This window comes from Atheta coriaria, unplaced genomic scaffold (genome assembly GCF_025399875.1).
Source record: "Atheta coriaria isolate IRGN ID8LTWV9N9 unplaced genomic scaffold, Caltech_Dcor_3.1 hic_scaffold_7_pilon, whole genome shotgun sequence".
NCBI lineage: Eukaryota > Metazoa > Arthropoda > Insecta > Coleoptera > Staphylinidae > Dalotia > Dalotia coriaria.
Genome location: NW_027045449.1, coordinates 1,531,706 through 1,558,600, shown reverse-complemented (window position 1 = coordinate 1,558,600; position 26,895 = coordinate 1,531,706). Strand labels below are relative to the sequence as shown.

At 40.7% G+C, this 26,895-nt stretch overlaps 4 protein-coding genes and 2 long non-coding RNA genes across 22 annotated transcripts; 2 read left to right on the top strand and 4 right to left on the bottom strand.

The window, feature by feature from the left end:
• Positions 1 to 1,268: 1,268 nt before the first annotated feature.
• Rim (Rab3 interacting molecule) lies at positions 1,269 to 16,483 on the bottom strand. 14 transcript variants are annotated; one of them, XR_010549194.1, is made up of 19 exons: positions 15,753 to 16,483; positions 14,856 to 15,060; positions 13,773 to 14,116; positions 13,501 to 13,697; positions 12,282 to 12,505; positions 11,386 to 11,599; positions 11,011 to 11,184; positions 10,080 to 10,620; positions 9,385 to 9,601; positions 7,863 to 8,194; positions 7,565 to 7,786; positions 7,092 to 7,507; positions 6,878 to 7,033; positions 5,485 to 5,644; positions 4,548 to 4,762; positions 4,349 to 4,488; positions 3,735 to 4,266; positions 3,473 to 3,540; positions 1,269 to 2,988 (listed from the first exon to the last, which is right to left on the bottom strand). XR_010549194.1 is itself a non-coding variant. In XM_065307828.1 (18 exons), the coding sequence occupies exons 1-18, from the start codon at positions 15,863 to 15,865 to the stop codon at positions 2,986 to 2,988; spliced, it is 4,008 nt and encodes a 1,335-aa protein (XP_065163900.1). In that variant the 5' UTR covers positions 15,866 to 16,483; the 3' UTR covers positions 1,269 to 2,985. The 14 variants fall into 14 exon arrangements, 2 of the variants coding, with proteins under 2 accessions (XP_065163900.1, XP_065163899.1); XR_010549195.1 differs by having other exon boundaries at positions 1,269 to 2,928; XR_010549198.1 differs by having other exon boundaries at positions 4,132 to 4,266.
• Positions 4,852 to 12,381, top strand: LOC135795983 (uncharacterized). Of its 4 annotated transcripts, XR_010549207.1 has the most exons (6): positions 4,852 to 4,999; positions 6,371 to 6,797; positions 6,855 to 7,041; positions 7,107 to 7,491; positions 7,560 to 12,146; positions 12,255 to 12,338. It is a non-coding gene; the product is annotated as an uncharacterized lncRNA (long non-coding RNA). The 4 variants fall into 4 exon arrangements; XR_010549206.1 differs by having other exon boundaries at positions 6,371 to 7,041; positions 7,560 to 8,273; positions 12,255 to 12,381; XR_010549208.1 differs by having other exon boundaries at positions 6,371 to 7,041; positions 7,110 to 7,491.
• A 245-nt stretch (positions 16,484 to 16,728) lies between the features above and the next one.
• Positions 16,729 to 20,176, bottom strand: botv (exostosin like glycosyltransferase 3). The gene is made up of 4 exons (XM_065307829.1): positions 19,030 to 20,176; positions 17,932 to 18,969; positions 17,136 to 17,860; positions 16,729 to 17,078 (listed from the first exon to the last, which is right to left on the bottom strand). The coding sequence occupies exons 1-4, from the start codon at positions 19,964 to 19,966 to the stop codon at positions 16,974 to 16,976; spliced, it is 2,805 nt and encodes a 934-aa protein (XP_065163901.1). The 5' UTR covers positions 19,967 to 20,176; the 3' UTR covers positions 16,729 to 16,973.
• A 354-nt stretch (positions 20,177 to 20,530) lies between these two features.
• Positions 20,531 to 23,007, top strand: sub (kinesin family member subito). Its single transcript, XM_065307830.1, has 2 exons — positions 20,531 to 20,861; positions 20,927 to 23,007. The coding sequence occupies exons 1-2, from the start codon at positions 20,736 to 20,738 to the stop codon at positions 22,823 to 22,825; spliced, it is 2,025 nt and encodes a 674-aa protein (XP_065163902.1). The 5' UTR covers positions 20,531 to 20,735; the 3' UTR covers positions 22,826 to 23,007.
• LOC135795981 (nuclear cap-binding protein subunit 2) lies at positions 22,954 to 23,907 on the bottom strand. Its single transcript, XM_065307833.1, has 3 exons — positions 23,595 to 23,907; positions 23,317 to 23,534; positions 22,954 to 23,254 (listed from the first exon to the last, which is right to left on the bottom strand). Exons 1-3 carry the CDS (start codon positions 23,652 to 23,654, stop codon positions 23,053 to 23,055), a joined length of 480 nt encoding a protein of 159 aa, XP_065163905.1. The 5' UTR covers positions 23,655 to 23,907; the 3' UTR covers positions 22,954 to 23,052.
• Positions 23,908 to 24,227: 320 nt separating this feature from the next.
• Positions 24,228 to 26,709, bottom strand: LOC135795984 (uncharacterized). The gene is made up of 2 exons (XR_010549209.1): positions 26,324 to 26,709; positions 24,228 to 25,939 (listed from the first exon to the last, which is right to left on the bottom strand). It is a non-coding gene; the product is annotated as an uncharacterized lncRNA (long non-coding RNA).
• Positions 26,710 to 26,895: the final 186 nt, after the last annotated feature.

Sequence of the window (26,895 nt, the reverse complement as noted above, 5' to 3'; positions counted from 1 at the left end):
GCTTATCAGGTTGATCGTGATAATCGATCGATTCGCATGAATTCTATGCTGATAACGCATATAAAATATTAGAATTTTAATTTTATTAAGTGTGTTTATTTAATAAGAAAGTAAATTTAGAATGTCTATATTTTTATTGTAGGCAACCAACTAAGCGGAAAAGTTATATAATAGTATTACTTGTGTTACACACAAGGTGGCGCAGTATAAACTTCATTTGACACTAATAAATGTGATTTTTAACAAGTTAAAACAAAAAAATTACATAAAACAATTAAAATTACATTAAAAACATTAAAAATTAAAAGATTTTTAGTATTTTTCAGCTGTTTTTAGCTACAAAGTAAGAAAATAACAGATAATGTGTCGGTAGAATGTAAATATTTTTGTTGTAGGCAACCAAGTAAGTTACACTGAAGTATTTCTTAGTTTACACGCAAGGCGGCGGTAGGTGTAGCATAAAATGTGTTTTCAGAGGTTAAAACCCGTTATAATTTAAAATTTAAACAAGTTTTGTGTGTTTTCAGCTTTAGTTACAAGGTAAGAAAGTAAAACTCATTGTATTTAATCGGTAATGATTTATTGTCATATCCAGTTTTTATTTAAATCATTTTTATTTCAAATCATGCATTCGTATTCAAAAAGATATCGCCTGTTTATCATATTAGAGACATTGTTTTTTCTTTGGCATAATTCGCCGCGATAACATTTTCGCACCATCGTCATCATCATCTGCTGCATTTGTTTCTTTAACATCTCTTACATCATTTACATATGTGGTGGTGTGTGTGTTGGTGAACACAAAAGAAAAACTTCATAATACTCATTTGCTCATGACTCTCAACTGGATACATCAGTCAGTAATGTTTGAAAATGTGGACGCTGGACATTGATATTTCCATGATATGCAATTACACATTTACGCTTAAAAATTAGTATACGCCAGGCATTTCACCGCGTTGATAAACAGAATCATCATGTGTTCGAAACTACAAATGTGAATCTCATCCAATCATTCGTAAGCTATACGTAGATAATACTTCTGTACATGTAACAAGCGCGTTGAATAGTCTCGATTTGATTTCAACCGGTTTTAAGTTAAGTTAGTGTTTACGAAAATAGCATGTTTTCTGCGTCTGCATGCGCACCAACGAAAACACAAAGCAGATAATTATCACAAGCAGTGTTCCTGATTGTACTGGGGGGTGCGGAAGGCATCGAAAGCTCATGCAGCAGCAACCAATCGAAAAAAAACACCACAAAACAAGTTCGCTTTTAGAAAAATATTCTATTCAATCGTTAATACAGACTCCATTTGTGAACGTAACCAGTCATAACAACAAAAACAATGAGAGTGTTTGTGTGTGTACGTGTAATTTGCACAACATTCAGGAATTCAACCGATAAGATGGTAAATTCGTTAATGTAGCTCGCAACAACAAAGAAAAATTTGTTATGTTTATATTTACAATGTGTATGATACTAAAAAGGCTAGAATTTAATTATTTTGGAATATTTCAGTTAAAAAAATGATTGACCATCATTTTTATGGATTGTACAATCATTTTTTCAATCAAATTTTAATTTCTTAATAATTTTCATTGTGAAATTATGATTTTTACAATAAAATTACATTTATCAATCAAATAATGCTTGTCAAGCATATTGAAAGATTGTACAATCATTTTATCAATCAAATTCTAACCTTTTTTGTAGTAAATTGAAATTTAACTGATTTTTAAATTGTTTTTCGTCAAAAATGCTCTATTTATGTTTTTGTTTATTTTTCTCTCATGTTTACAACCAGAAAACCAACGAAATAGTCCCGCCACGTCAAGTCTATCAAGTTCCCCGCCCCCGTGTGTCAATAACAACGTAATGTATGTAAGTAATCATTCACTCGCATAGAATCATGGATCATTGTATGCATTCGTAGATCTTAGTTATTTATATCGTCGTACAATAGTAAAAAAGCGGTATTTTTCAATTCCAATTAAGCATAGTTTCTTATATATCTTTAAATATGTAATTAGGTATATAATTTATAGCTCTTTTATATTTTCAACACGTTTTTTTTTTCAATTTTACTTCATTCTTTTGTGAAATTTTGATGTAACTCGATATTTTCCACGCTTTTTTCTCATTTCTTTAAAATTCATTTATGGTTATGAAAAGGAACCGAAAAGTAATACTGAATTGGTACGTTTCTCGTGGTTTTTATGCTTGCACAAAACGCTTGAAATTGTTTTTTAAATAATTGGACCGATTTGATGAATTTAATAGTTTAATACGCGTTCTTTAAGTTTACGGAAACGATTTTCTCTCAATACATATGGAATTTTCGAACGATGTCTTTGGTTTTTTACTTATTTGGTAATAATGTTCATCTCATATCTCATATCTCATATCATTAATCAATAAGCATAATAGTTATTCTTAATATATAGTTTTTTTCATCTTTTATACAATTTATCGTATGTTCGCACGTCCGTTTTTAGTGTGGTTACTTTATGTGTATCTTATTAAAGTTTTAAAGCCATGTATCTTGTTGTTTCGTTCGTCACAAAATAGAAAAATGTCCAAGCAAACGCGTTATTACCCCATTTTAAGTAGATGTGTGTATCAACGAACTTTTTTTTTTATCAACTATATAGGTTACTTTTTCATGTTTCGGTTTTACAATTACGTTACGTGTGTGTTTATGTGTTTATGTGTGTGTTGTGTGTTGCTTCTGCAAATATTATTCGTATTATGCATGATGAATAGTTTTCGTTAAGAGCCTTTATACAATATTTCGTCTGTGTTTTTGCGTGCCGGGTCGTATAATCATTGTTTCGTCGTGCGTGCCGCCATCTGGCGGCCTCACTTTGGCAACTGCAGCGCGCGCATGGCGTCGTTCCTCAGCATCCAGTTACTTATTTCGTCCGACTTGATTTATACAAACAACATCAACATCAACAGCACGGGCCCAGCGCCCATCAGGGTTCACTAAAACGTATACAGAGTTAATTAATTCACATTTTTAACACACCACAAATAAATAACACTAAGAAACATAGATGGTTTCATTGCAAAGCAGGATTATAACATAACAGGTTATGTTAAAGGTAGGCTAACCAAACATCACCAGGATGTTGAATAACCCACCGGCGGCCATTTTGTTGACATGCAATGCATGAATACGGTACATGCAGGTTGATTTTGGTATTATTTTATGATTAACGCGTATCCATTAAGCTCTTTTTGGAGATACTGTCAAACACCGAAAAGCGACATTCAAGGTGACACAATATAACAACCGAAACAAACTTTGAGAAGAAATAATGCAAACAAATCAACATAAAACATAAGACAGATACAGATAAACACATATTGTGCGTTTGCTACCAAATAAAACATTAATTTTCAGTCAATAATTAATGATTTGTTTTGTTTGGTAGCAATCACAGTTGGTTCCAGAAGAAACGCTCACCAATATGGCAACTTTTACGTGATACGCAAATAATGACCGTCCGTGGTATTTAGTTGTCAGTGTTTGCCCTGGAACACATGTTTGCAGAAAATTAAAAACAAACGAGACGTAGACGCAGACGTAACGTAAGACGATAGTCATCAAGTGAGAAAATAGCAAGAAATATAAAGATAAAGATTAAGATAAAGAGAGAGAAAGAGTTAAAAACGGAAATAAATTGTAATAGAACGTAGAAAAGCGATATCTCTGAACAAGAGCGTACCTATTTGTTCGTTTCATATCGTATCGTTCGTGTACATGATCAATTTAGTATGGCTATATCAATTGGCTAAGAATTTGTTTGTCCGGTATGGTATCGAAAGTTTGGAAAGATTGGAAGAAATAGCAATTATATACAATTTTACATACGATTCCACTAGAATTCAATGTGGCTAAATTAAATAGATATGATTAATGCAGATGAAACAAGATCTAGCTACAAACTAGGTTAGAATTTCGAAAAATTAACGACTTTTTTTACTAGAAACTATTTCGTTTATGCGAGTTTAAAGTTTAAGGTTATGTTGTTTTCTCATCGATTTAAGGTTTTAGAGTTTCAAAGAATCTAGGCTAGCCATCGAACTTCTGCGAGAGAGACCGAGTGAAGAGGTACCACTAACCAGGGACGTGGTGCCGAACAATTTGTACCAGCCTATGACGATGTTGCTTAAATTTAGATCGTCTAACATTATTTGGGCCACACCCATGAACACTTTTTTGCCTTCGATGCGACCGTAATCGCCCCAAACGGTCACCTAAAACAAACATTTGCAAATTTAGTACCTACAACGCCATCTGGTGTAGAAATATTAAACTATTTTTGTTATATACACATACCTGAAGAACACAGCCTTGAAATGGTTCTCTAAACGCTAACTGTTGTTGATATAAAGGATCCAGAGTTCTTCGCGCCGTGGACGTTTTCGCCTTTGCAATACATTTCTTCCCACTCACAAGATAAACCTTCACATAGGGAGCTACAACATAATAATTACATCAATAATATTGTACAATCATTCAATAATAGTCTACTTACCAGGTAATACTTTAGATCCAGCTCTGGATTGTAGCCCACGCGCCCGAATCACTTCCACCTCCAAGAAACCCTTTTGATAGCAAAGGGATAATTGGATATCACCCAGCGCAGGCGCCCCTAACACTTGCCGGCCCACCAGTTGCCCAGGGCCTAACCCATCGATGAATTCCGCTAGTTGACCACCATCTGTGGTTAAACGCAATGAAGGCGACCACCTGGACATAAAATAAACATAAGTAAACTATATTTAAGTACAGCAGAGCCATCTACAGGCAGTAAATTAAAGTATTTGATGTTTGTACGAGTAAAATATAGAAGCAATCCAGTTGAGCTTGTGGAACATACACAGAAATGTACATAGAGAGAGAAAGAGTTTTGTCATATCGATATCTTCACAAATTAATCTGGTTTTGTTAAAACACACATGTGTCAATCAAGATTGAAGATGAGAGGTATACAAATTCGATATAATTCAATATATTAAATATTAAAGTAAGGTCCAATCTGGGTGAGAGAGTCAGTGAGGTTATGTGACTTGAGTGCTTAAAAGTAACATGCGTAAGGCACTTAAAAGTATCTCTAGCAAAAGGTAGCTTAGCGAAAGGCACGCATGCATTGAAAGTGTTTTCTAGGTTCGAATTCATACACTACACACGCTACATACATACCGTACAGCGCCATTTAGTATATTGTGAGAGAGAGTTTTGAAAAAGAATTGGATTGGCATGCCAGGAGTGCGGTTACAACACAAACCCAACAGAAAACAAAACAAGAAGTAAAGAAGTGATTGAGATATATATGTACATATGCAGAATGGTTTTCTAAATCTCGAATGATTGCACAATATGATTGAAACCATCCTGCAAATTTAAAATAGTACAACGTGGTGGTTGTAGTTTGGTTGTTGTTGATGTTGTTGTTGGTGGTGTGTACTTACGACGATCCCTCCGAGCTGGAAATGGAATTGAGACTCGCCGCCCGCTGGCTGCCGTCGGCGGTGGGCGCGCACCGCGGCGGCACAACCTCCTGCGATCGCTGAATGCTCGGCACACGCTTCCGGTTGCCGCCTGGCATCATCGTCGCGCTCAGCGTGTTGTCTGCGGCCACACAAAAAAGACGATCGTGGGTGTTAGACCACAACACACACACACCCAAAACCCACACACATCACACATTCAATCAAACACACACACACAGAACATTACATGTTGAGAGGTAATCTGGACGCCATCTTTGATTGCTAGATGAATAATACAGTAGTAAAACAGTAGAAAGAGAAGAAGAGGAGTAAGACAGAGCGGCATTAAGCAAGCAGTAAATAATCTAAAGTTACCGACTATGGTGATTTGCAAAAATACAACAATTGTTGAAGTCTAGAGTCCAAAAAAACGTCATGATCAGAACGCATCAATCGCACACTACGTTTCATCAATATAATGTACAAGCACATCGCGTTGAGTTATGATAACATAACCTCTGAATATATACTACACTTCCGCTGTCGGAAACCGAACTCTACCTACGCTACTATTCTATAGAAATCATAAATTTCAACAAAACGTGTCTACCCTCAAAGAAAACATTACAAAAACTTCAGACAAAGAATAAAAAATATATAACACAGCTGGTTACGGGTATGTAAATGTTTGTTTCGTGTATAACTTGTTCAATTTTGAGGTTAGTTTTGAATCTGTAGACTCTGGAGGGCGGTCTCTCTATGTACCCAACTCTGTAAATTCCTCCTCTTGGGTGTAGAGTGTGTTCTAATTGTATTCTATGCATCTAATCATCTAAATTTATTTTTTTCTGTTTTTTTTTCATAGTTTTTGTTTTGGTGGTGTTTAAAAATTGCGAACCTATCACCGTCCGCCGACAGGTCGCCATCGCTGGACGCCGACGAGCCCTGCTTGGATAGCAGGCGCACGTCGCCGGGCAATACCTCCTCGGATCTGTGGACCGTAAACGACGTTTTCCCTCTGCGACCGAACCCCATCCTGCGTTTTCGTCCTGCGCTCGGGAAGAGAGACACACACACACGCACAAGTCGCATAAAAATCGTTTAAATCATCATCGCTTAAAATTATAAACAGTTTCCAACTAAAACACAAAGAAACACAACAATCATCTTTGACCTTGGCGGAAGGTCAAGGCAAAATGACAGCTAACTACGGTCTCCTGAATGAATATACACTTAAACATCGAGTAAACTAGTCTCAAGTTAAGTCAATTAGAAACAAATTAAAACAGCGAGTGAGAGTTTTATACGTTTTGAAAGAGAGAAAAGTTTCTATGTTTTTAGTTTTATAGGTTAGGAGATATATGACACATACCTGTGGCTGACAGTTGACTAGTGGAGTTACTCTTCTTGCCGAGACCCACAAACTGCGCCTGTGGGTCCCTGCGTATCGTATCCTTACGGATGATATCCTTTTGTGGCACTTCTAATCCCCCAACTTGTCCTACCGCAGTATCACTTAAACTTCCATCTAAAAAGGTAAAAGTTTAAAATATTGCGCAATATTATTGTACAATCATAAATAATACCGTTCTTTTCTTCAGTAGGAGCTTCATTATTCGATAAACTGCGTGTAAACTGACCACGTTTCACACTACCCTCACGATGTTGTCGATGGTTCCTCCGGTCGTCATCCAGCGGGTCCCTGAGATTCTGCTCGTGGTCCATCTCGTGACGCATGCGTCGTGATGTTGTTGTTCGATGGCTGCCGTAAGGATAACGGTCGCTGCCGCTGCCAGTTGTGTATTCAGTGCTGGGGAAGGATAATTTAGCATTACTACTGGCATCTAGCGGTGATTCAATGTCATTATGATTATAATTCGTGTAATTATTGAGTAAGGTTTGAAGCACTGGTGAGGACCATAAGGATTTCTCGCGTTGGTCACGCAATTGTTCAAGCACGCGTTTTTGCGCCGAAGCAAATTTACGGTTTGCATAAATTTCACTTGAAAAAATTTATTTTTAAAAACGTGAAAGTTAATTTTTATTGTTTTTAGGTTACCTGATGACTCTGGATCCTCGTGGTCGTTCCGATTGAGTGGAGAACGCACTGCTTGTTACCGATGCGACTGATTCCATATCGCTGTCAAAATCGACCAGGGGATCTCTATCACGATCGGGTGAAAGCGATCGTCTTGTTCGTGTGTGCGTCGTGAGATCCGAATCGCTCAATCCGCTATATCGACGCTCCCAACCCGAACCAGTACTGCGATATTGTGTATACCTGTAAATACGGGTTTAGACGTTTTAGCGATTTGTGTGTTGATGACGTCACGTGGTAACTTGTGGTTGCTACTTGCCTCATTTTGTAGCGCGTGGAGCGCTCCTCGAGGTCCTGAGCGACGCGCTCCTGGAGCGCGCGTGCAAGGTGTGGCACTTGAGGCAGTTGCCGTTTCTTCGGCGAGCCGGTCGGTGTGGCTGTCGCGGAGCGCGACTGGAAGCGGCTGCTCGTTACGGCGTAGTTGTTGTTCGGCTGCTGGTTGTAGTCGAGGAGGCGGCCGTCGGGCGGCGACAGTGAGCGGTGGTGGTCGGTGGTGGCGCGCCGCGGCGACTTGGAGCGCGAGCGCGACATGTGCACGCTCGGCGATTCGCACGGCGCCGCCGAATGCGACCTTTGACCCGCCATATTGCTCTATCGTGACGAGGGGAAAAAAGTGCATCAAAACCACGAACGTATACAACACACACAACACAACACAGCTTATACACAGGTTAGAGTATAATTAACTTTCGATTAAATCCGCATGCGATTGCACACCAAGGACTTTTATACGATTTCACTGCCCCCCACTCTACGTGTGTGTGTTTCAATGTGTGTATGTGTGTGGGTAAGAAAATTATAGTCTATTAAAAGGTTGAGAGGTAAAAGTTGCGCCGCGATATTAACACCCTCGGACACACTCGCGACTCGCGTTCTGATTTCACTGGCGCCGTTTGATACGCCACTCGTGCCAAAATGCCCCGAGAATAGCGGCAAGCGGAGAAAAAAAGCACAAGTCCGCAGCCACATACCGAACGCGTAATACAGGGGGGCGGTTTTCTAAGATTCGTTGCGTATTACAAATCCGCATTGTAAACACTACCGCCAGCCAAGAGACCAGCCAGCGAGCAAAAACTCCGCGCGCCTCATTCATGGTCCTTAATCAATAACATTTTGGAACATGTCCAAAATTCGGCTTCTTCCTGCACACGGCCTTTAATCCAGATATCCGAACACGTCAGCGCGCACGCTGACATAAAACGCAATATTCCGCCCGCAAAACTTTGTGAATTATGGCGCGACTTCCGGTTACATACTAGGCTCGTTTTTGTCTGCGGAGATTTTTATTAGAAGTAGACCAACTAATTGTAATCGTATTGTTTCAACATCGTAAGTGTTATTATAAATGCAAATGGGAGTTTGTTTGTGACGCTTTCACGGAGAAACTACTCAAGCTATTTTGATAAAATTTGGTGTAAAAATAGTTTAAAATGTGGAAAATAATATAGACTACTTTTTGTCGCATAAATTTAACGGTAAGGGTGCAAAATAAGGGTTTAAACTTGGTATGTACATGTAGTCATATTTATAGTTCTATAATTCACCACCAGGTGGCGCTAAAATGCGTTATTATGCATTTATGTCTAAGATATACGAATTTAAGTATTAATTACTGATTTTACTCATTTTTAATTTAATTTTCATAACAAAAAATAGCCTATATTCTATTCTAATGTATAATCTATAAAATTCCAAAGTTTTATCAAAATTTATCAAAGGATTTTTGAGTTATCAAGGCACAAACAAACTTTTACAGGGCTAGATTTTTATTGGTGACTTACCCGTCGATAACTACTGTTTGACTGGTGATTATTGTATCCTTGATAGATGTGATCCTGATGATCACGCCGTGATCGTCGTTCGCTGTCGCGCGGCGGGCTGGTGGAGCTGCCCACGCTGGAGACGCTTGCGCCGTCGGCGCCTCTACGCTCGCGGCCGCCGTCGATCTCGCACTCGGACGGAGTGTCCGAGTCCGAGTATCTGAGCACACAATTATTACTATAAAACAATCAAAAGGGGGAAAACACACAATCAAAACAAACGGAAGTTCGTACGGTCGTCTGAAAGTAAAGCCAAAGCTCAAAGCGGAAATGTTATTCTTTTCTTAAATTTTCTAGAATGTAAAAATATCGGTATTTAAAAATACTGGTATTTGCAAAACCGGTATTTGAAAAAAATACCGGTATACCGATATTGATATTTTTAATTAAGAAAAAAAAATGGTATACTGTTATTGATACCGGTTTATAAAAAAAACCGGTATTCACAAAACCGGTATTTGACAAAAATACCGGTATACCGATATTGATATTTTTATTTAAGAAAAAATATCGGTATACCGATATTGATACAGGTTTTTTTTAATTATACCGGTACTCACAAAACCGGTATTTGACAAAAATACCGGTATTTCCCAAAAACTTTCTAGAAAATTTAAAAAAACAATCGCAAGCATGTATCACAAGCCACCATTTACCTCGAACCCGTACTGGGCGGCGAGAGATGCTCACTAGGTGTGAGAGCAATATCCTCATGCGGGCCTAGCGTCCGCCAGGTGGGTTGCTCCTCCAAAGGCCACAGCTCTATTATACTCTCACCCAGGAAATCATTCGCACCATATCGCACATAATCCCAAACAGTAATCTCCAACGCGCGCAATCTCAAATCCGCTCGTCTCAGTCCGGGATAAACAAACATCTGATTCCACATCGGGTCTGTGGTACCAGCAAGCGTACGCGTCCTTCGCTTACTCTTCTCCGATCTATCCGGTAGTAAAAACAACTTGCAGTAAGGATTACGTGGCTGATGGGGTGATCGAGGTGTTAATCCAGCCGCGCATAAAATGGTCACCATCAATTGCAGTGTTGCCGGGTCGAAACTCAACCGCACCTGAATTCGCCCGCCGACACTCGATGTCAACGAGGGTGCCGGACGGGGTCGGTCGGGGCTACCCGGAGATGTTACCAGCACGTGCGGACGGTCATAGTTTTCGTGATCCCATTGCACTTGACCTTGACCTTGAACAAAATTCAGCGAGGTTATGTGGTTGATTCCATACAATTTACGCCTGTTTTACGGAGAGAGAGATTTTTGTGTGCACCAACCATTAATTTACGAGAAAAAACGCTGTCACAACATAAAACACAGTTGTTGCTCCCAGAATATCAAATATTTTCGATTTGTTGTTAATTTTATACAGTCACACACACATACAAACACACACGCTACCCTTTATTGATATTTTTGAGGTTATTTTTGAATATTTGTACATATACAGTGCGTTTTTTAATATTTTTATAATTTTTATGTAAAGTGTTGTATTTTTGTGTGCATTTGTGTAGATGTGTGCAGTAATTAATGGTTAGTGTGTGTTTTTTTGTATTTTTGGCGGGATGTTTGTGTTATACCTCTGTGCGCGACCGATTGCCGCCATGTTGCTTGCGCCGCACGCCGACTCCCCATGCTTCTCGAGACAATCAGCTCCACGTTCGCCTCCTGCTTGCTCTCCGCGATTATATCCGATACTTCCTGATACGATTTGTCCTGCAATGATCTGCCGTTCCATTCTATCACCTCGTCGCCTGAAATGTTTCGGTCGTGTGTACGCGTTTCGTAATTTATTTTATTTTTCAAAACAAAATAAAATAATAAACATAACCTAACATAACCTAATACTATTTGGTGGTATTAACAGTGCATTAACAGTGCTTTTAATTTAAAAAGAGAAAAAATAAAATTCTGTGTTTTAATAAAACACCAGAATTTTGTTTTGGGATAAATACCTGGTCGTAATTGTCCTTCAAGGTCGGCGATGCTGCCCTTTTTCACCTTATCAATGACGGCGCCTCGCAGACCACTTTCTAAAGCCTTTCCGCCGACGACTTTTAACCCCAAGATGGCGGCACTGTTGCCGGTGGTATGTTGCGCTCCGCGGCGTAAAATCATATGGCCGATCATGCGGCTGCCATCGGCGGACACCTGCCAGGTGAGCGGGTGCTATTGCCGTGGTGGTGGTGATTATTGAGAGGGTGTGGGCACACGCGGGCACATAGAGAGAAAAAAGAGAACAAACCAAACATCAACGACTCGGTGTCAAAGATTACCAAACTAAAACACTAAGAATGTGAGTTTTTCTATTTACAGCAAAACATTCCACATGCAACAAAAAGTGTCTGTGTGAATATAAGTATAAGCCATGCACAGTGCAGTTACATTTTTTACATTTATTCATGCAATACGTTAATAATAACGATAACCAAGTTTAAGATGTATGCAACCAAGATTACACGCTTTGTATATACGGCCATTTTGTTTTTGTGTGTGACGTATTTTATTCAACGTCTCGAATGAGTGTGTTAAGTGTTTGTGTGTAATCAATGTGTGCATATCTGTGATATGCGTCACCGGAATTCATGCCGCGACAGCGACACTTCCGAGGTTTGCGTCCGCGCGGACGTGCATTGTTGCAATGTGTGACAATTGTGACAGAACCGGGGCAATCGTAATCGAATTGCTAATAATACTGAATTGAATTGATTTTACGGTACACTACTCTCTAACTACATGGGTCTACGGCACTAAATCTATATCTAAATAATATTTTATTCACTAATTGAGAAACAAATCATTTTTTGAAGTTTTATGTGTGTAGGTTTGTAGTTTTGCACGTGATAAGCACCTTGGGCAAGTCTCCACGTGTGGTGGAATCTTCACTGGATGTAAACGTTGACGATGTGTCGATTCCGGAATCACGATGCGAATCCTGTGATCCTTGCCGGTCCCATGCTTGATGATCAAACCGCACCGTCTTCTTTCTTCGCTCGGTGAAGCATCGATTGTCGGCGGTCACATCTTGCAACGGGCGCGGTGCCACAATGTACATCCAGTCGTCATCGCCGCCTCCTGCAGCAGCAACCACCGCGCGTGTTTGTATATCGCTCTGCATACTTACGCCCCCCGAATGTGTTTGTTATGTTGTTGGAAATTTGTGTCGCGTGCCCCGCGTGATCCGGCTTCGATTCGGCTAATTCCGTTACGAAATTATGAAATTCCCAACACACGTACTGGTTTTTTTAGTTTTCTGTGCGCAAGCTGCGTGTTCGCCCAACAAAACCAATTAGAGAAAGAAAACACAGTCAACGAGTCAAAAGTAAAACAAAAATTAAACCAACATGCAGAGAGTCCATATTTCATCAAACAACACGTATGCGACGGCGCAGTAGGTAGAAATAATATGTTGATGTGTGTTTGTGTGGTATCACTTTCGTCTCAACAACGCACATTACGCATATGTATATATAGATCATAACGAAGCCAACAGTTAAAAGAGTACAAGTGTTCAGATCGTCAATCATAATAGGAGACCATCAATCAAATCAGAAGTCAATCAATCGACAGTATTTATAATACACAAATTGTAAACATACGCAATATTCCAAAAATTCACTAAATAATATAAAATGACATTTGACACTTTTAAAAACATGTATACTTGGTTGCCTATATTATATTGTTGGAATATTGCATAGGTTTATATGCAGTTAAAGAATAGCTTGCACATATTATATTGATATATTGATGGCTGAGATCCTCACCGCCAGAAACTTTTTGATTTTCTCATCGAGAATCGCCTGCCGACTCAATCTATCCGACATAATCGCGTCTCGTTCGCGACACCCTGATCCTGTAATAATATGGCAACATGTATGAAACGCCTGTGGTCTCTCACGGTCTCACTTTCACGATTAATCACAAAATGGGAGCAACAACTTTTATCGTCATATACTTATCCCTTAAAAAAACTCTCGGCCTGTTTACGGGCACGGATTGATGTGTATTGGTGGTTGAAATTGTTTATAAATTATATTTATTTGTATATAAATGAAAACATAACCTACCTTTTTCACTGTCGCGTTCATCGCTGCCATAATCCGGTGTAGATTTCAAATCCTCTTCGGACGAGGAATAAGATCGCTGTAGTTGAGGCTGGTGGAGCTTTTTACTTGACCCGCTGCGTTTGTGCTTCTTGTTGGCGCTTGACGTGCTCGACATGCGTTGTTGCATATCCATTGGTTCAGTATCTTGGTCTGGATACCTATCATTAACAAAATACGGTTATGTTGAGTATAGGCAACCAAGTATACACGCGTTGTATGTGTGGTTGCATTACCTGCGTGGAACAAGATGTGGATGCGTACGCATGAGACCCTCTAATTCCCCTTGATAGAAGCGTGGGTCCTCCTCGTTGTACACCTGCTGATTGTAGCGCTCGCACGAGGGCACGCGCGGTTCCTGCTCCGAGTACTGCCGGCGTAGCACGCTGCCGGCGCGTTGCAGCGGTAGATTTTCCTTCTCGGCGGCGGAATGCGCTCGTTCCAGTTTCGGTCGCTTATCGGAGGGCGCCTGCTGCAGGCTGGGGATGTCGCTGTCCAGACCCTGCGTGGTGACCATCCATTGGCCGGTCTTACTGAGCAGCTCCTGTTTCTTACGGCACAGGATGCACACCCACACCACCTGTGCGTGGGCAAGCTTTAATATAAAAGTTCGAGCACATATGGTGTGTGCGATTTGGATCAAAAACGTCCTAGTTTTATATTTTTAACCACTAAAAATAGCATCGTCCGCCTAAACCACACACAACACAAGTTTGTTGTGTTTTGTAGGTGCAATGTTGTCGTAGTGTCCGCGTCCGCCCTTTTTTTTTGCTTTCATTAGTGTGTTCGTGTGTCGGTAATTACTTTGACACAATTTGCAGCGTGTCGTCGTGTCACGCAACAACAACGAAAAAAACCACCACCACCTCGTGTGCCGGTAATGTGAATCATTTCGAATTGCCGTTTGCGAGCAGCTGATGTCCTTCCGTAATGCGTCTTTGCGCGTCGAAGAGTTGTGGTGGAGGCGCCGGGTGTTGGTAGTGGTGGCAGTCGCGTGACTCGCCATCTCGATCGCACTCGGCGCGTCGGAGGAGCGGGGGAATCAATACAACGCGTCACGTCCGGTGACGTCAGCGCCCACGCGCCCGGGTCGCCCGGCCACGATATCCGTCAATGGGATGTGCGGCTACACTAGGTACATAACATCATAAAACGCAAAACGGCGCGCATGCTGCACACACGCAGATTACATTATTAACGTTTTCCCCGCAGCCGGCGTGGGTTGCACAATGGCGCAACGACAAGTTAAACGTCATTATAGAGCCATCTCTTGTTTGCGCTGCTAATCTACCATCAAATAACACACACACAACACTCACCTTGTTCGACCGGAGCGTTACTTTGCCGCCGCATCGTGCACAGCATCGTATCGAGCAATAGTTGCACAAGTGGCCGACGCCGTCGGCGAACTTGGTTTTAAGGCAAATGTGACATGTGGCGTCCAGCTCGACGCCGGCTTTCTTGTGTTGTTCGTTGCGAGCGCGTATCGTATCCTCCAGTATCTGCACCTCGTCGGCTTTCCTCCTGTGTGCGAGAGTAAAGAAACGTGTGATTTCCCCGCTACTGTATGATTGCACAATATATTGAACGGCGTGGCGTATGAATAACAAGCAGGCGCATAAATATCTCACGCTAAATCTTAGATTAAGTCAAGTGACAACAAAAATAAGTCGCCGCGAACGTTTTTCGTATTCGCGCTGAGCGAGCACGTTTCGGCCGTGCCTTAAGATCCAGCGTATCCTGCCGCGGCTATACGTGACCAGATGCTTTTAAATTTATTACATTTACAAGACAAATCGTTCCTTTTTGCACTTTTCGTGACGCGCATTTCCAAAAAGCAAACTATCCCGTTGATATATTACGCTTTATTAACTTGTATAACCTCGAAAGTATGAGTGCGGTTAAATATATCCGATGGTAATATATGCAACCCAATATGCACAATATGTTGTATATTATTATATATTGATATAATATATATGATTGGGGTGTTTGTGTTGTGTGTATGTTTGTGAACGTGAGTGAGTCGAAGGAAAATTGATCAATCAGGGTACGTTTTAAGTTTTTATTGTCCTCGGAGGGTAAATATATAGTAATAGTTCTCGTCTCAGTCAAATTAACATAAGTCAGTTGGTGTTGGTTGGTTGTATTTTTTTGTTTTTTGTTTTTGTTTCGGTTGGTTGTGTGGTGTTGGTAGTATTTTGTTGGTGGCTGACCTCATGATTTCTTGCTCGCGCTCCTCCTCCTGTTTCTGCCGCATCATCACTCCCTCGATGATGGCCCGCTCCTCGGCGGTGAGATGTGACAGGTCGGGGCCTTCGTCCATCATGGTGCCAGCACGCAGCTGCTGGTTGCTCGGCAGCGGGGCCACAATCGAAATTCACTAGTTCCTAGAGCGCTAGAAAAACCACCACACCGCCGCAGTCATTTCACCACCATGCCTCTCTTGCTTCGGTGCGGCCGTAGGAACTGAATTTTTACTCGCAGCGCAACATTTCCACACCCGCGAGCGAGGCCCACACGCGTATTAATCCCATTCCCGCACCGAGCCACCCACGTTTCTCCTCGCTGCTGCTGCGTGTTTTTTTTTTGTTTGGTTGAGGACACCGCGTATTATCTCTCCTCGGGATGTGTGATATCAGCGCGCAGCACAGACACACGTCGCACACTCGGCGGGGCTGCCCGTCGCCCCTGCTCACTGCCCTCCGCTTGCCACGGCGGCGCCTTCCTCCACGGCCGCCACCAGCGCGGATTGTTTATCGCGGAAAGCGGCGGTTGTTGCGCGGCGCGGGCGAACGCAGCGTCTTTGGCGATCGCGACGACGGTGGTCCACCGATCCGGCCAAATATCACAGTTTGCTATTATCCATTCATACGGGACTTAATAAATTATGGGATGAGATTGCGAGCGGCCAATCCGCGCGCGTACTCCGCTCGACGTCACGGCCGCCGCGTATTGATTGCGCCGACGGCGAGCAGGCGCCGAGCGGGGGCAGCGCGCCACCGCCACGCACACCACACGCCATCTACATTCCATACACCCCAAACAACTAAGCATTTTGGGTTGCATAACTTATATTACAGGTTAAGTTATACGCAAGCTGCTGCGCGCCACTCACAAACAAAAGTTGCCTACATTATAAAAAGGTTAAGTGATGTGTATTGTGGGTTGCATATCATAAGAAACAAGTAATAAAATGTAATCGTTTGCTAATTATTATTAAAAGTAAAAAAATATATACATATCACAACAGAAAGTTAAAAAATAATGTGTTGCCTACATGTGACATGCGCGTGTCCTTTGGATTCGAAGAGTAGCATTAAATTACATACATATAAATAACAATTACGTACGGATGTAAAAAATAAGTCTTGTTACAATCTCAGTGTGATGAGAACAGGGCCGGAGTTACTTGTTTTTTATAAATAATATTACAATTAAATAAACTTAAAACACTTTTGTTTATCGTGTGGTATTCGCGTCTTGAATAATATCGAATCGGCTCGATATTGCGTATTTAAAAGCGGCATATATCCAAATACCTAGAAAAAAGTAAAAAAACAATTAGAAAAATTTCAAAATATTAATCCGTTATATACCTGTGCAAAAAAGTTTATACACTTATGCCTCTCTTGAAAATGTGTATCATCCTCGCTTAAACTCTGTGGACATCCGGGACACCTGAACGTCCATCTTGAAGTGACTTTAACGGGCGGTTGACGCGTAACATGACTAACCAAAAAATTCATTGCAATATCCTCGCAGTTCATATACTCATCAACTTTATCCCTGATCGCCTGCGGCAGCCATTTCCAGTATAAATGTAAATAATGACGATGTAAAAACGCCGCTCCTGTGAGTACCATACTCAACTCACAGCTGTAGTTAGAGTTATACAACCAACTATTCATCGTATTCACGTCCCACGCGTGATATCTGCCTGGAAAACCGACGATTCTATCGCGATGCTCACGCCACACACGGAATCCAAAGAGAATTTCATCATGGCGGAGATGTGCATCGTCATCTACAGATAGAATAGCTTCGGTTTGCAGATTTTCAAGCGGTAAAAAACGATTGTTTAACGAATTACGCGGTGCTTTGATTACGTGCAGCGGGGCACCGATATCGGGCCAACGCAGTTCAGGACTAGGAGGTTTAGGTGAGTTCCAGACAACCACGACGGAGTTTAAGTATGGTAGGCCTCTTAATCGCGCGATTGAGTCAAGTAAAACTTGTTCTCGTTCATAAGTTAACAGGAGAACAGTGAATTGTTCTCGGGGGTTATTTCCGCCAAGTGCTTCAGAGAATTCTTTACCAGCACCTAAATAAACATGAATTTTGAGGTTAAATTTTTTTTTAAGAGAAAAAACTAAGAAGAGATTATTAAATTACCTCCTTGTCCTTGTCCGATTGGTCTAAACCCTCGTCCGGAGCCTTCAAACTTAGCATCCGATGGCAGTAGAGGATCATTCGGCAAAGTCGGATACAACCTAAACGGATCCCCCCAATCATTCCACAACTCATAACCCTGCGTCAACTGCAAACTAAAGTTCCTCCTGAACGCAGGACTATCAAAAGGTGGCTCCAAGGGTCCTAAACTTTCATCTTGTTCCGCATCCAGCCCAACAATCACTTGTATCGGCTGGAACGTCTCGTTGAACACAGACGTGGCCGTCACGGTCTCCGCCGGCAGTGGTGGTATATTCAACCTGTCTCTGAGCACCGCCACAACGGTGTCCAAAGTGCTCTGGACCGACGCAAGGTATCGCTCCCAGACCAACCGACCTTGTCGTCGCATTAACAACACATCGCTATCCGGTATGGTGCGCAGTAAAAAGTGTAACTCCGTGACGCGCGCGCGCGGTAGGAAGATACAAATGCGCCGCCATTGTATCACATCATCATAGGCTAATTTAATTTGATCACCGCCGAGTATAACCGGCACCGCAGCCGAGCGCAACGCTTCATAAACACGTGCTTGTAGTAATGTTGTGGATATAAGGTCGGCAACCCCCGGAGCAAAGATTAAAACAAATGTTGATTCTTTTAATACAGCGCGACGACTGCTGTCCGTTCCGCATAGACCCCAGTCTTGTGGCCCGGTGTTTAAATTGTCATCGCTCGCTGGATTGCATTCGAACTCAAAGAGGAATTTGTCAGATGTTGAACCTTTTGTCATTTGTTTGAGGTGATCCACGATGAATTTACTTAATTCGAGATAATCGTATGGTGTATTGTTTGCGCCGACGCTAGGTTTGATTTTCATTTCACCTTGAAAGGTCAGGAGGTATTTACGGCGTGTCGGGAGCATTTTTGCGCATTCTTGCCATACATCTCCGCCAGGGGGACCCAAAACAGGGGAGACTATTACGTCAAAACCTGGTCTGAAGCGTTCATAAGTAAAAGTTGATTGGACAAGTATCGCGCGTCCTGTAACCAACAAAAGTTTAAGTTTTATAGGTTAAAAAAACATGGCGGCCATTTTGATACCTGTGTCAACTGTCGAAAACAAGTCACCGCTGGTTGCAGACAAATCTCTTCTTGCTAAATTCAACAAAACGTGATTTCTTCCATCACCACCCCAATATGGTAGCTTTTTGAGTGCTTTGTGATCCAATGGTGGTAGATTTAAATGTTTCTGTGTGTTTTCACCATCATCTTTGACATCATCTGAATCTCGCAGTGCTTCTCCCACTAGGACCATAAAAATACAAGCCTCTTTAGGATTTGTTGTCAAATGTGGATTGTACCCCAACACTTGTTTTAATGTAGTCTTTAAAAATCCATCTACATCCCAGCCTTCATTCATCACTGGATATCTGTCTGGATCATATAAATAAACAGGGAAACCTGAAGTCATTGCACATCTTGAGTGATCAAAACATTTATACATTCTGCATGTGTGTGATTCTTCTTTGCTCACTGCAGGATAACTCAAAGGGAATGAATTGGCAGTTAGTCTCTTTGGTAAAGCCAATTCCGGTGTGTTTTGTTGTAGGGCTTCTCTTTGAGCTACCTGAGCTTGTTCCACTGATATTTTCAATCTGTTTAATTCAGTCTGTTGATGTAAGAGTTCAGCTTTCAATTGTTCTATGTTTTTGGTATACAGTTGTATGTCTTGTTGGAGTTTCTGCCTCTTGTGTTCCATGTCTCTTAATTCACTGGATACTGAACCTTTGATTCTGTAGAGTTCTTTTATTCTACTCTGTAGATCTGCACTTTTATAACTGATGGACTCCTCTGGTAAATCCAGATGTGAATGGGCACTGTGGATGATACTGGCATCTTTTTCGACGTCGATTAAATAGTGATGAGTGATGAACGTGACCAATACAAGAGCGATTATAATTAAAGGAATAATCCTGGTTAATTTTATGTGGCCGAATCTTGGAATAAATTCTCTGGTTGCTGTGTCTGAGGTGCCCATTGTGATGAACTAACGACTAAGCGCAAGAATTTAGAGTGACTGCTGTTGTGTGGAGATAAGCATTTTTATTCCGACTGAGTGCATCAGTGTTTACTTTGGTTTTAATAGCGACTATTAGATGCGCTTCGAGTTCAATCTACACAAACAAACTCATCCCAAGTTTCAACTTGTTTACAGGTTAGAAGGATTTGGACTAAAGTGCGCAAGCGTAAGAATTAATAAGATGTAATTTTTAATTATGTTTATATATATTTGAAGCTATTTTCATTGATTATTGATGAGAAAAAATGTCACAAACTCTGATCTGATCTAGAATGACCAAAATTGATATGTATCTGTATACAGTTTACTGAAGAAGCAACAAAGAAAGTGAGTATACACATCTGTGTGGTCTTTAGAAGGTAGTGTACAATGCAACAGCAATTAACACTTGGAAAATACAAAATTACTTCCACTTATTTTTTGTTTTGATAGCTTAATTTTTTTTTGTTATGTTTTTTTACTTAGTTAGGTTTGTTTTAATATTAACGTAGCGCCCTCTAGTTGTAGAATTTACGCGTGGTGGCTACAAGAACTAAATCAGTTTGCCTCATTCGCCTTCATAACCTGTGACATCAGATTTTCAAATCCTGTCAGTTAAATATCCGTTGACGACCGTTACAAGTAGTTTGACAAGTTTAATGTCACAACTGTTTTAAAACACGTGGTTTGTTCCTAGTTCAGTATCATTCTATTTTGTTTAAACTCTGTGTTAAAGTAGACAGAAATTATGGCTGCGCCTCCTAAAATGTCATATTTTCGTGCACGAGATCCCAGCTTACGCGTGCCAGCGAATTTCAATCTTTTGCCGAGAAATCTCCCCGAGGAATCCTTCATCGATCAAGATGGCGAATCAGTAAGACAATCATATAAATTCCACCTATTTATATAATATATCTCAATTTATTTTTGTACCATCAGGACAGTTTGAATGTCTACCTCAGGATAAAAGACACAGGCCATGATGATAACCTCTACGAAATAACAGAAAACTTTGTCACATGTTATGTGCCTGAAGGCTCCGCATCAGGCCGGCATATAAAAGACGGCGAGCATCTGAATCGCATTTACACATTCACGAAAATCTTCCCAACCACTGCCACCCAGATTGAGTTATTCAACAATGTAGTCAAAACAAAAGTCCTCAAATGCATGAATGGCATTAATGCCAACCTATTCACCTATGGCCCATCCGGATCTGGAAAAACCTACACAATTGTTGGAACTACAGAAGAACCAGGCATGATTCCACAAAGTTTGGAGTATTTATTCAGATCAATGAAGAATTTAAGCAGATATCCAGCTGCAAAACCAAAATCAGGTGGTGCAGGCCTCACATGGCTTGATTATGACCAACAACAACATGAGGTATGCAAAGTGGAAAGATTAATCAACAACTCAGAGATTCAGGCTGATATTGAAACACACAAAGCTGTATATTCAAAAATGCAGACGCGCTTATCATCAGAATCAGTTGCATCTCTAGATTTAGATGAACTAAGCGCAAATGTAAGTATTTGGATCTCTTTTGCTGAAATCTACAATGAAAGCGTGTATGATCTGCTTGAATCTCCAAGCGGGGTGAAAAAACCACGCAAAAAACTCAAAATTTACAACAATAATGGAGAAACCTACATTAAAGACCTGAAACAAGTGTATGTATCAAACGGTCATGATGCATATTGCATTCTGCAGCATGGTTTGTTAAATTTAAACTATGCAGCAACATCAATGAACTCACACTCGAGTAGATCCCATTGTGTTTTCACAATTACGCTTGTACAATCCACGAGTATCGAATCAAATAATTTCGTGATTGGTTCAATGAATTTCTGTGACTTGGCTGGGTCAGAACGATGCAAGAAGACAAACAATGTCGGTTGTCGTTTAAATGAATCCAATAACATCAATACTTCATTGTTAGTTTTGGGTAGATGCATAAGTTCCATCCGAAAAGCACAAAAAACCGGCGCGAAGATGGTCATCCCGTTCCGCGAGTCAAAACTCACGCAATTATTCCAGAAAGCTCTGCAAGGACTCGAAGATATATCTATGATAGTCGCGATGAATCCAGATCGTAGAATGTGTGATGAAACAATCCACGCGTTGAATTTTTCCGCTATTGCGAAAGAGATAACACTGGATAAAGCAAGCGAATCGAATTATGAACGAAACACATACAATTCGGATATTTCTACGATCACCTATGAGCGTACGATAGATATTCTTCAGAAACAAGTTAGCGATTTGACTGCGGAATTACAGGAAGAGCGCATGAATCAATATGAAAATGCGTGTAAAGTCAGCGAAACAAAAACCGAACAGTTTAAGAAAAAGTTTTACCAACTTGAGGAGAGGTATAAGAGTAAAAGACTAGAAACAGAGTTTGAGATGAATGCAAAAGATGAACTTATTGAAGCATTACAACAGGAAATCCAAGAGTTGAAAGAAGCGCTTGCATCCAATGATACTGATAATTCAGTGATAAGTATTTCTTCATGTGAAGACAATGATAAGTCTATAAGTGAACGCATTACATCAATGCGTTATGATAAATTACAGAAGGAGTTTGCAGATTTGCAACAGGAGAAATATTTACTTGAATTAAAGGTTGAAGAGCAGCAGACGGCCATTCAGCAACTCTGTGGGTCGCTGGCGTTGAAAGAGGAGCTCCTGCAGCAACAAAAATGTGATATTATAAAACTTATGGAGGAAAACGCGTGTCTGGATAATCAAGTTGAGCAAAGCATTCGATATTCGAATATTATCCGAAGGGACTTTGAAGATGATGAGACTTCTTCGTTGTCTTCCCTGGAGTAACTTGTTTTAATCTCTATTTTAATATTTATTTGTTTTTTATCGAAATATTTCTGAATTGCGTTGAAGAATGTGATTTTTTGGTTGGGTTTTGACACAAAATAGCTGGCCAAGACTGAATTCATGAAATATTAAGGGTTGAAAACGTTTTTTTACCATTAGGAATAAATTTTAATACATAATTACTTAAATGAGAGATGATTTTGTAAAAAGTTAGTGAATTTCTTGTTTTATCTTCCGAAATGTTGCTCTGTGGGGAGTTTTTGGCCGATTATCTTCCCGTAGCCGCCTCGTCCACCATCATAATCAGTTCTGTATTCATCTCGGACTTGTCCGCCGGTTTTTCCACGTCCGTATTGTCTTCCTTCGACAAATCCGGCGTCCCAATCTGTTCGGACTATTCTGTCATCCAATCTGGTTCCATTAATGTATCTAAAAGTAATTATTTATTTATTTGTGGTCTGTGAGTACATAAATTAGATGTTTTGATTTACCTTAAACAATTCTCAGCATCATGTCTTGTGTAGTACTCAACAAAACAAAAACCACAGGGTGTTTTCTTGTATTTGTCAAGTCCCATGATAACTCTGCGAATATCGCCGCAACGTGAGAATAACTCGTAGATTTGTTCTTCAGTGGTGAAAAACGATAGGTTTCCCACGTAGAGAGTACATGATTGACGAAGTAATTTGTCTTGTTCAGCTCTACTTCCCTGTAGTATCAAAATATTCAATGTTTTTGATTATGTTTTTAGAATATTCAGTTTTCTTACCTTGAAGTGCTGATCTCTGTAGGAGCTGAGCTCCACGGATGGAGAACTCATGTGAGACATTGTTAATGCTGATTTGTATTTGTTATTTATAATAATTCGGTTGTAATCTTTCACAAAATAACAATTCTAGACGCATCCACTTTAACCTTAAATATACTGTATGTGTGGTTGCCTATAGTTACACTATGATTCTAGAAATTTTATTTAAAATGATGTGCGTAAATAGTAAATAAGAAATATTTGGCGTGACCTAGCGATATCTCGGAATTACAAATCGATAGTCGATTGTCTGAGAACAACCCCGGCACCCTGAACAAATTCCGAGTAAAAATTATGCTACGACCGCCTTAATAAGAATTTTTAAATCGATATCGAATGCCTACAACGATTTATTTGCATGCGCACATTAAAATGGAACTCGGAAATGTCTGCATACACTTGTCATTGTATGTTAATACCGATGACGGCTTCGAATTGCATAAAAATTTCAACCTACCCTCTCATAAAATGTGTTTTATTGAATTCTGTACGGTACATAGTTATATTCAAAATTTGAAGTCATAAATTTCACGTTGTAAAAGTGGGACGGACCAAGGGATGAAATATTGAATCTTCCGGGAAATATAAATAAAATTAATATTTATAATTTATTAACTGACATAATACAAGAAAGTCAAAGAATAAATTAAATCGTATGCAATATGACACACATTTATACATCCTGCAAGTGTGTGATTCTTCTTTGCTCACTGCAGGATAACTCAATGGGAATGTATTGGCAGTTAGTCTCTTTGGTAAAGCCAATTCCGGTGTGTTTTGTTGCAGGGCTTCCCTTTGAGCTACCTGGGCTTGCTCCACTGATATTTTCAATCTGTTTAGTTCAGTCTGTTGATGTAGCAATTCAGCTTTCAATTGTTCTATGTTTTTGGTATACAGTTGTATGTCTTGTTGGAGTTTCTGCCTCTTGTGTTCCATGTCTCTTAATTCACTGGATACTGAACCTTTGATTCTGTAGAGTTCTTTTATTCTGCTCTGCAGATCTGAACTTTTATAACTGACTAGCGACCCGCCCCGGCTTCGCACGGTTGCAATACTGATACTAAATACACTACAGAAAAACTGTGAATGTTGTATATAAAAACATAGCGACCCGCTACGGCTTCGCACGGGTTTAAAATATATAGCCTATGTGATTAAAATCGATCCAGTATTTTTGATTTATTCATTACTGCCCGTGGCCCGCACGCGTTAAATTTGGAGTAAAACTATCCACCTTTCCTATACCATGAAGATTTCCTGCTGTCTTTGGAATATCTTCGCTGCTAAATTCAAAGTGCTACAGGAAAACCGCGGCCTCAGACGCGCTATTTATAGGCACGCTCTTGCCGCACCGGGCGGCCGGCCGGCACCGCCGAAAACGCTACGTCCGCAATTTTAAAAAAATCCGTTGCGCAGTTTCAAAGATTTAAGCATACAAAGGGACAGACAGAGAAAGCGACTTTCCTTCTCCAAACAAAAACATCTACCGGTCAACTTCAACCCACACGTACACACATACACACGTCTATGCTTGGAGGGGGAAGCTACGAAGCATCGCACAAAGAGCAGACGGGAATAATCGAAAACTTTGTATTTACGATATCACATTCTTTTGCTCTTTTGCTAAAATCTACAATGAAAGTGTGTATGATCTGCTTGAATCCCCAAGCGGGGTGAAAAACACGCAAAAACTCAAAATTTACAACAATAATGGCGAAACATACATTAAAGACTTGAAACAAGTGTATGTATCAAACGGTCATGATGCATATTGCATTCTGCAGCATGGTTTGTTAAATTTAAACTATGCAGCTACATCGATGAACTCACACTCTAGTAGATCACACTGTATCTTTACAATTACGCTTGTACAATCCACGAGTATCGAATCAAATAATTATGTGATTGGTAGCATGAATTTCTGTGACTTGGCTGGGTCCGAACGATGCAAGAAGACAAATAATGTCGGGTGTCGTTTAAATGAATCAAACAACATCAATAATTCATTGTTAGTTTTGGGTAGATGCATAAGTTCAATCCGAAAAGCACAAAAACCGGCGCGAAGATAGTCATCCCGTTCCGCGAGTCAAAACTAACGCAATTATTCCAGAAAGCACTGCAAGGACTCGAAGATATATCTATGATAGTCGCGATGAATCCAGATCGTAGCATGTGTGATGAAACAATCCACGTGTATAAATTTGTATTTGATGTGGTTAGATCCCAGCAGGTGGTGCACTCGAAGGCACGGTCGCTCGGGGGGTCGACCGCCTATAACCTAGTTGGTGTGTGGATGCGAGATGTACCTGAGAGTTGTAAAAACGTTTTAGTTTAAGTGTTTTATGTTCAATGTTCGGGGGTTAGAGAGCAATGTGGACTGTAGTTTAGAAACGTGATCTGGAACTAGAATAATGTAACAAGTAGTTTCAGGGTCAGGGTTAAGATGGCAGATACCGAATGAGCTAGGCGTGTTCGGTCTGAGATGTTGAGGGTGTCGAATGAGCATAGCGTATCGACGATGGCAGATACCGAATGAGCATAGCGTGTTCGGTCTGAGATGCGTGTTTGATCGAATGAGCATAGCGTGTTCGATCAAATGAGCATAGTGTGTTCGATTGAGGTTAGATCTGTGCCGCATGGCGGCTATTGTTAGCTTATGGGGCTTGTAATGTAAGGGGGTCCACTCGTACCTTGTGTATAGTGTGGTGTGGTGTAGTGCAGTGTAGTGTAACGTGGTGTAACGTGGTGTAGCGTGGTGTGGTGAAACGTGGCGTAACGTGGTGTAGCGTGGTGTAGCGTGGTGCGTAGAGTGGCAGTAGGCTCGCTGTGGTATTCCCTGGAAGCTGGCTTCGAACGGAATGGACGAGTCAGTGACATGTTAGCTGAGGCCTCGATTCTTCCTCGGGTGGTGGGGTGGCTCCCCTCCCAACGGCTTCCTTGTGAGACATTTAGTGGCTGCTGGTGTTGAGAGATGGCGGTGGGTGACCACATTGGGTTTGAATGTAGCAGTGGTGGTGATTCGCTAGATAGCAGTGTGAGTGCTGAATGTCATCTTTATTAGTTTGGTGTTAAAGTTTTAACACCACGCGTTGAATTGTCCGCTATTGCGAAAGAGATAACATTGGATAAAGCAAGCGAATCGAATTATGAACGAAACACATACAATTCGGATATTTCAACGATCACCTATGAGCGTACGATAGATATTCTTCAGAAACAAGTTAGCGATTTGGCTGCGGAATTACACGAAGAGCGCATGAAT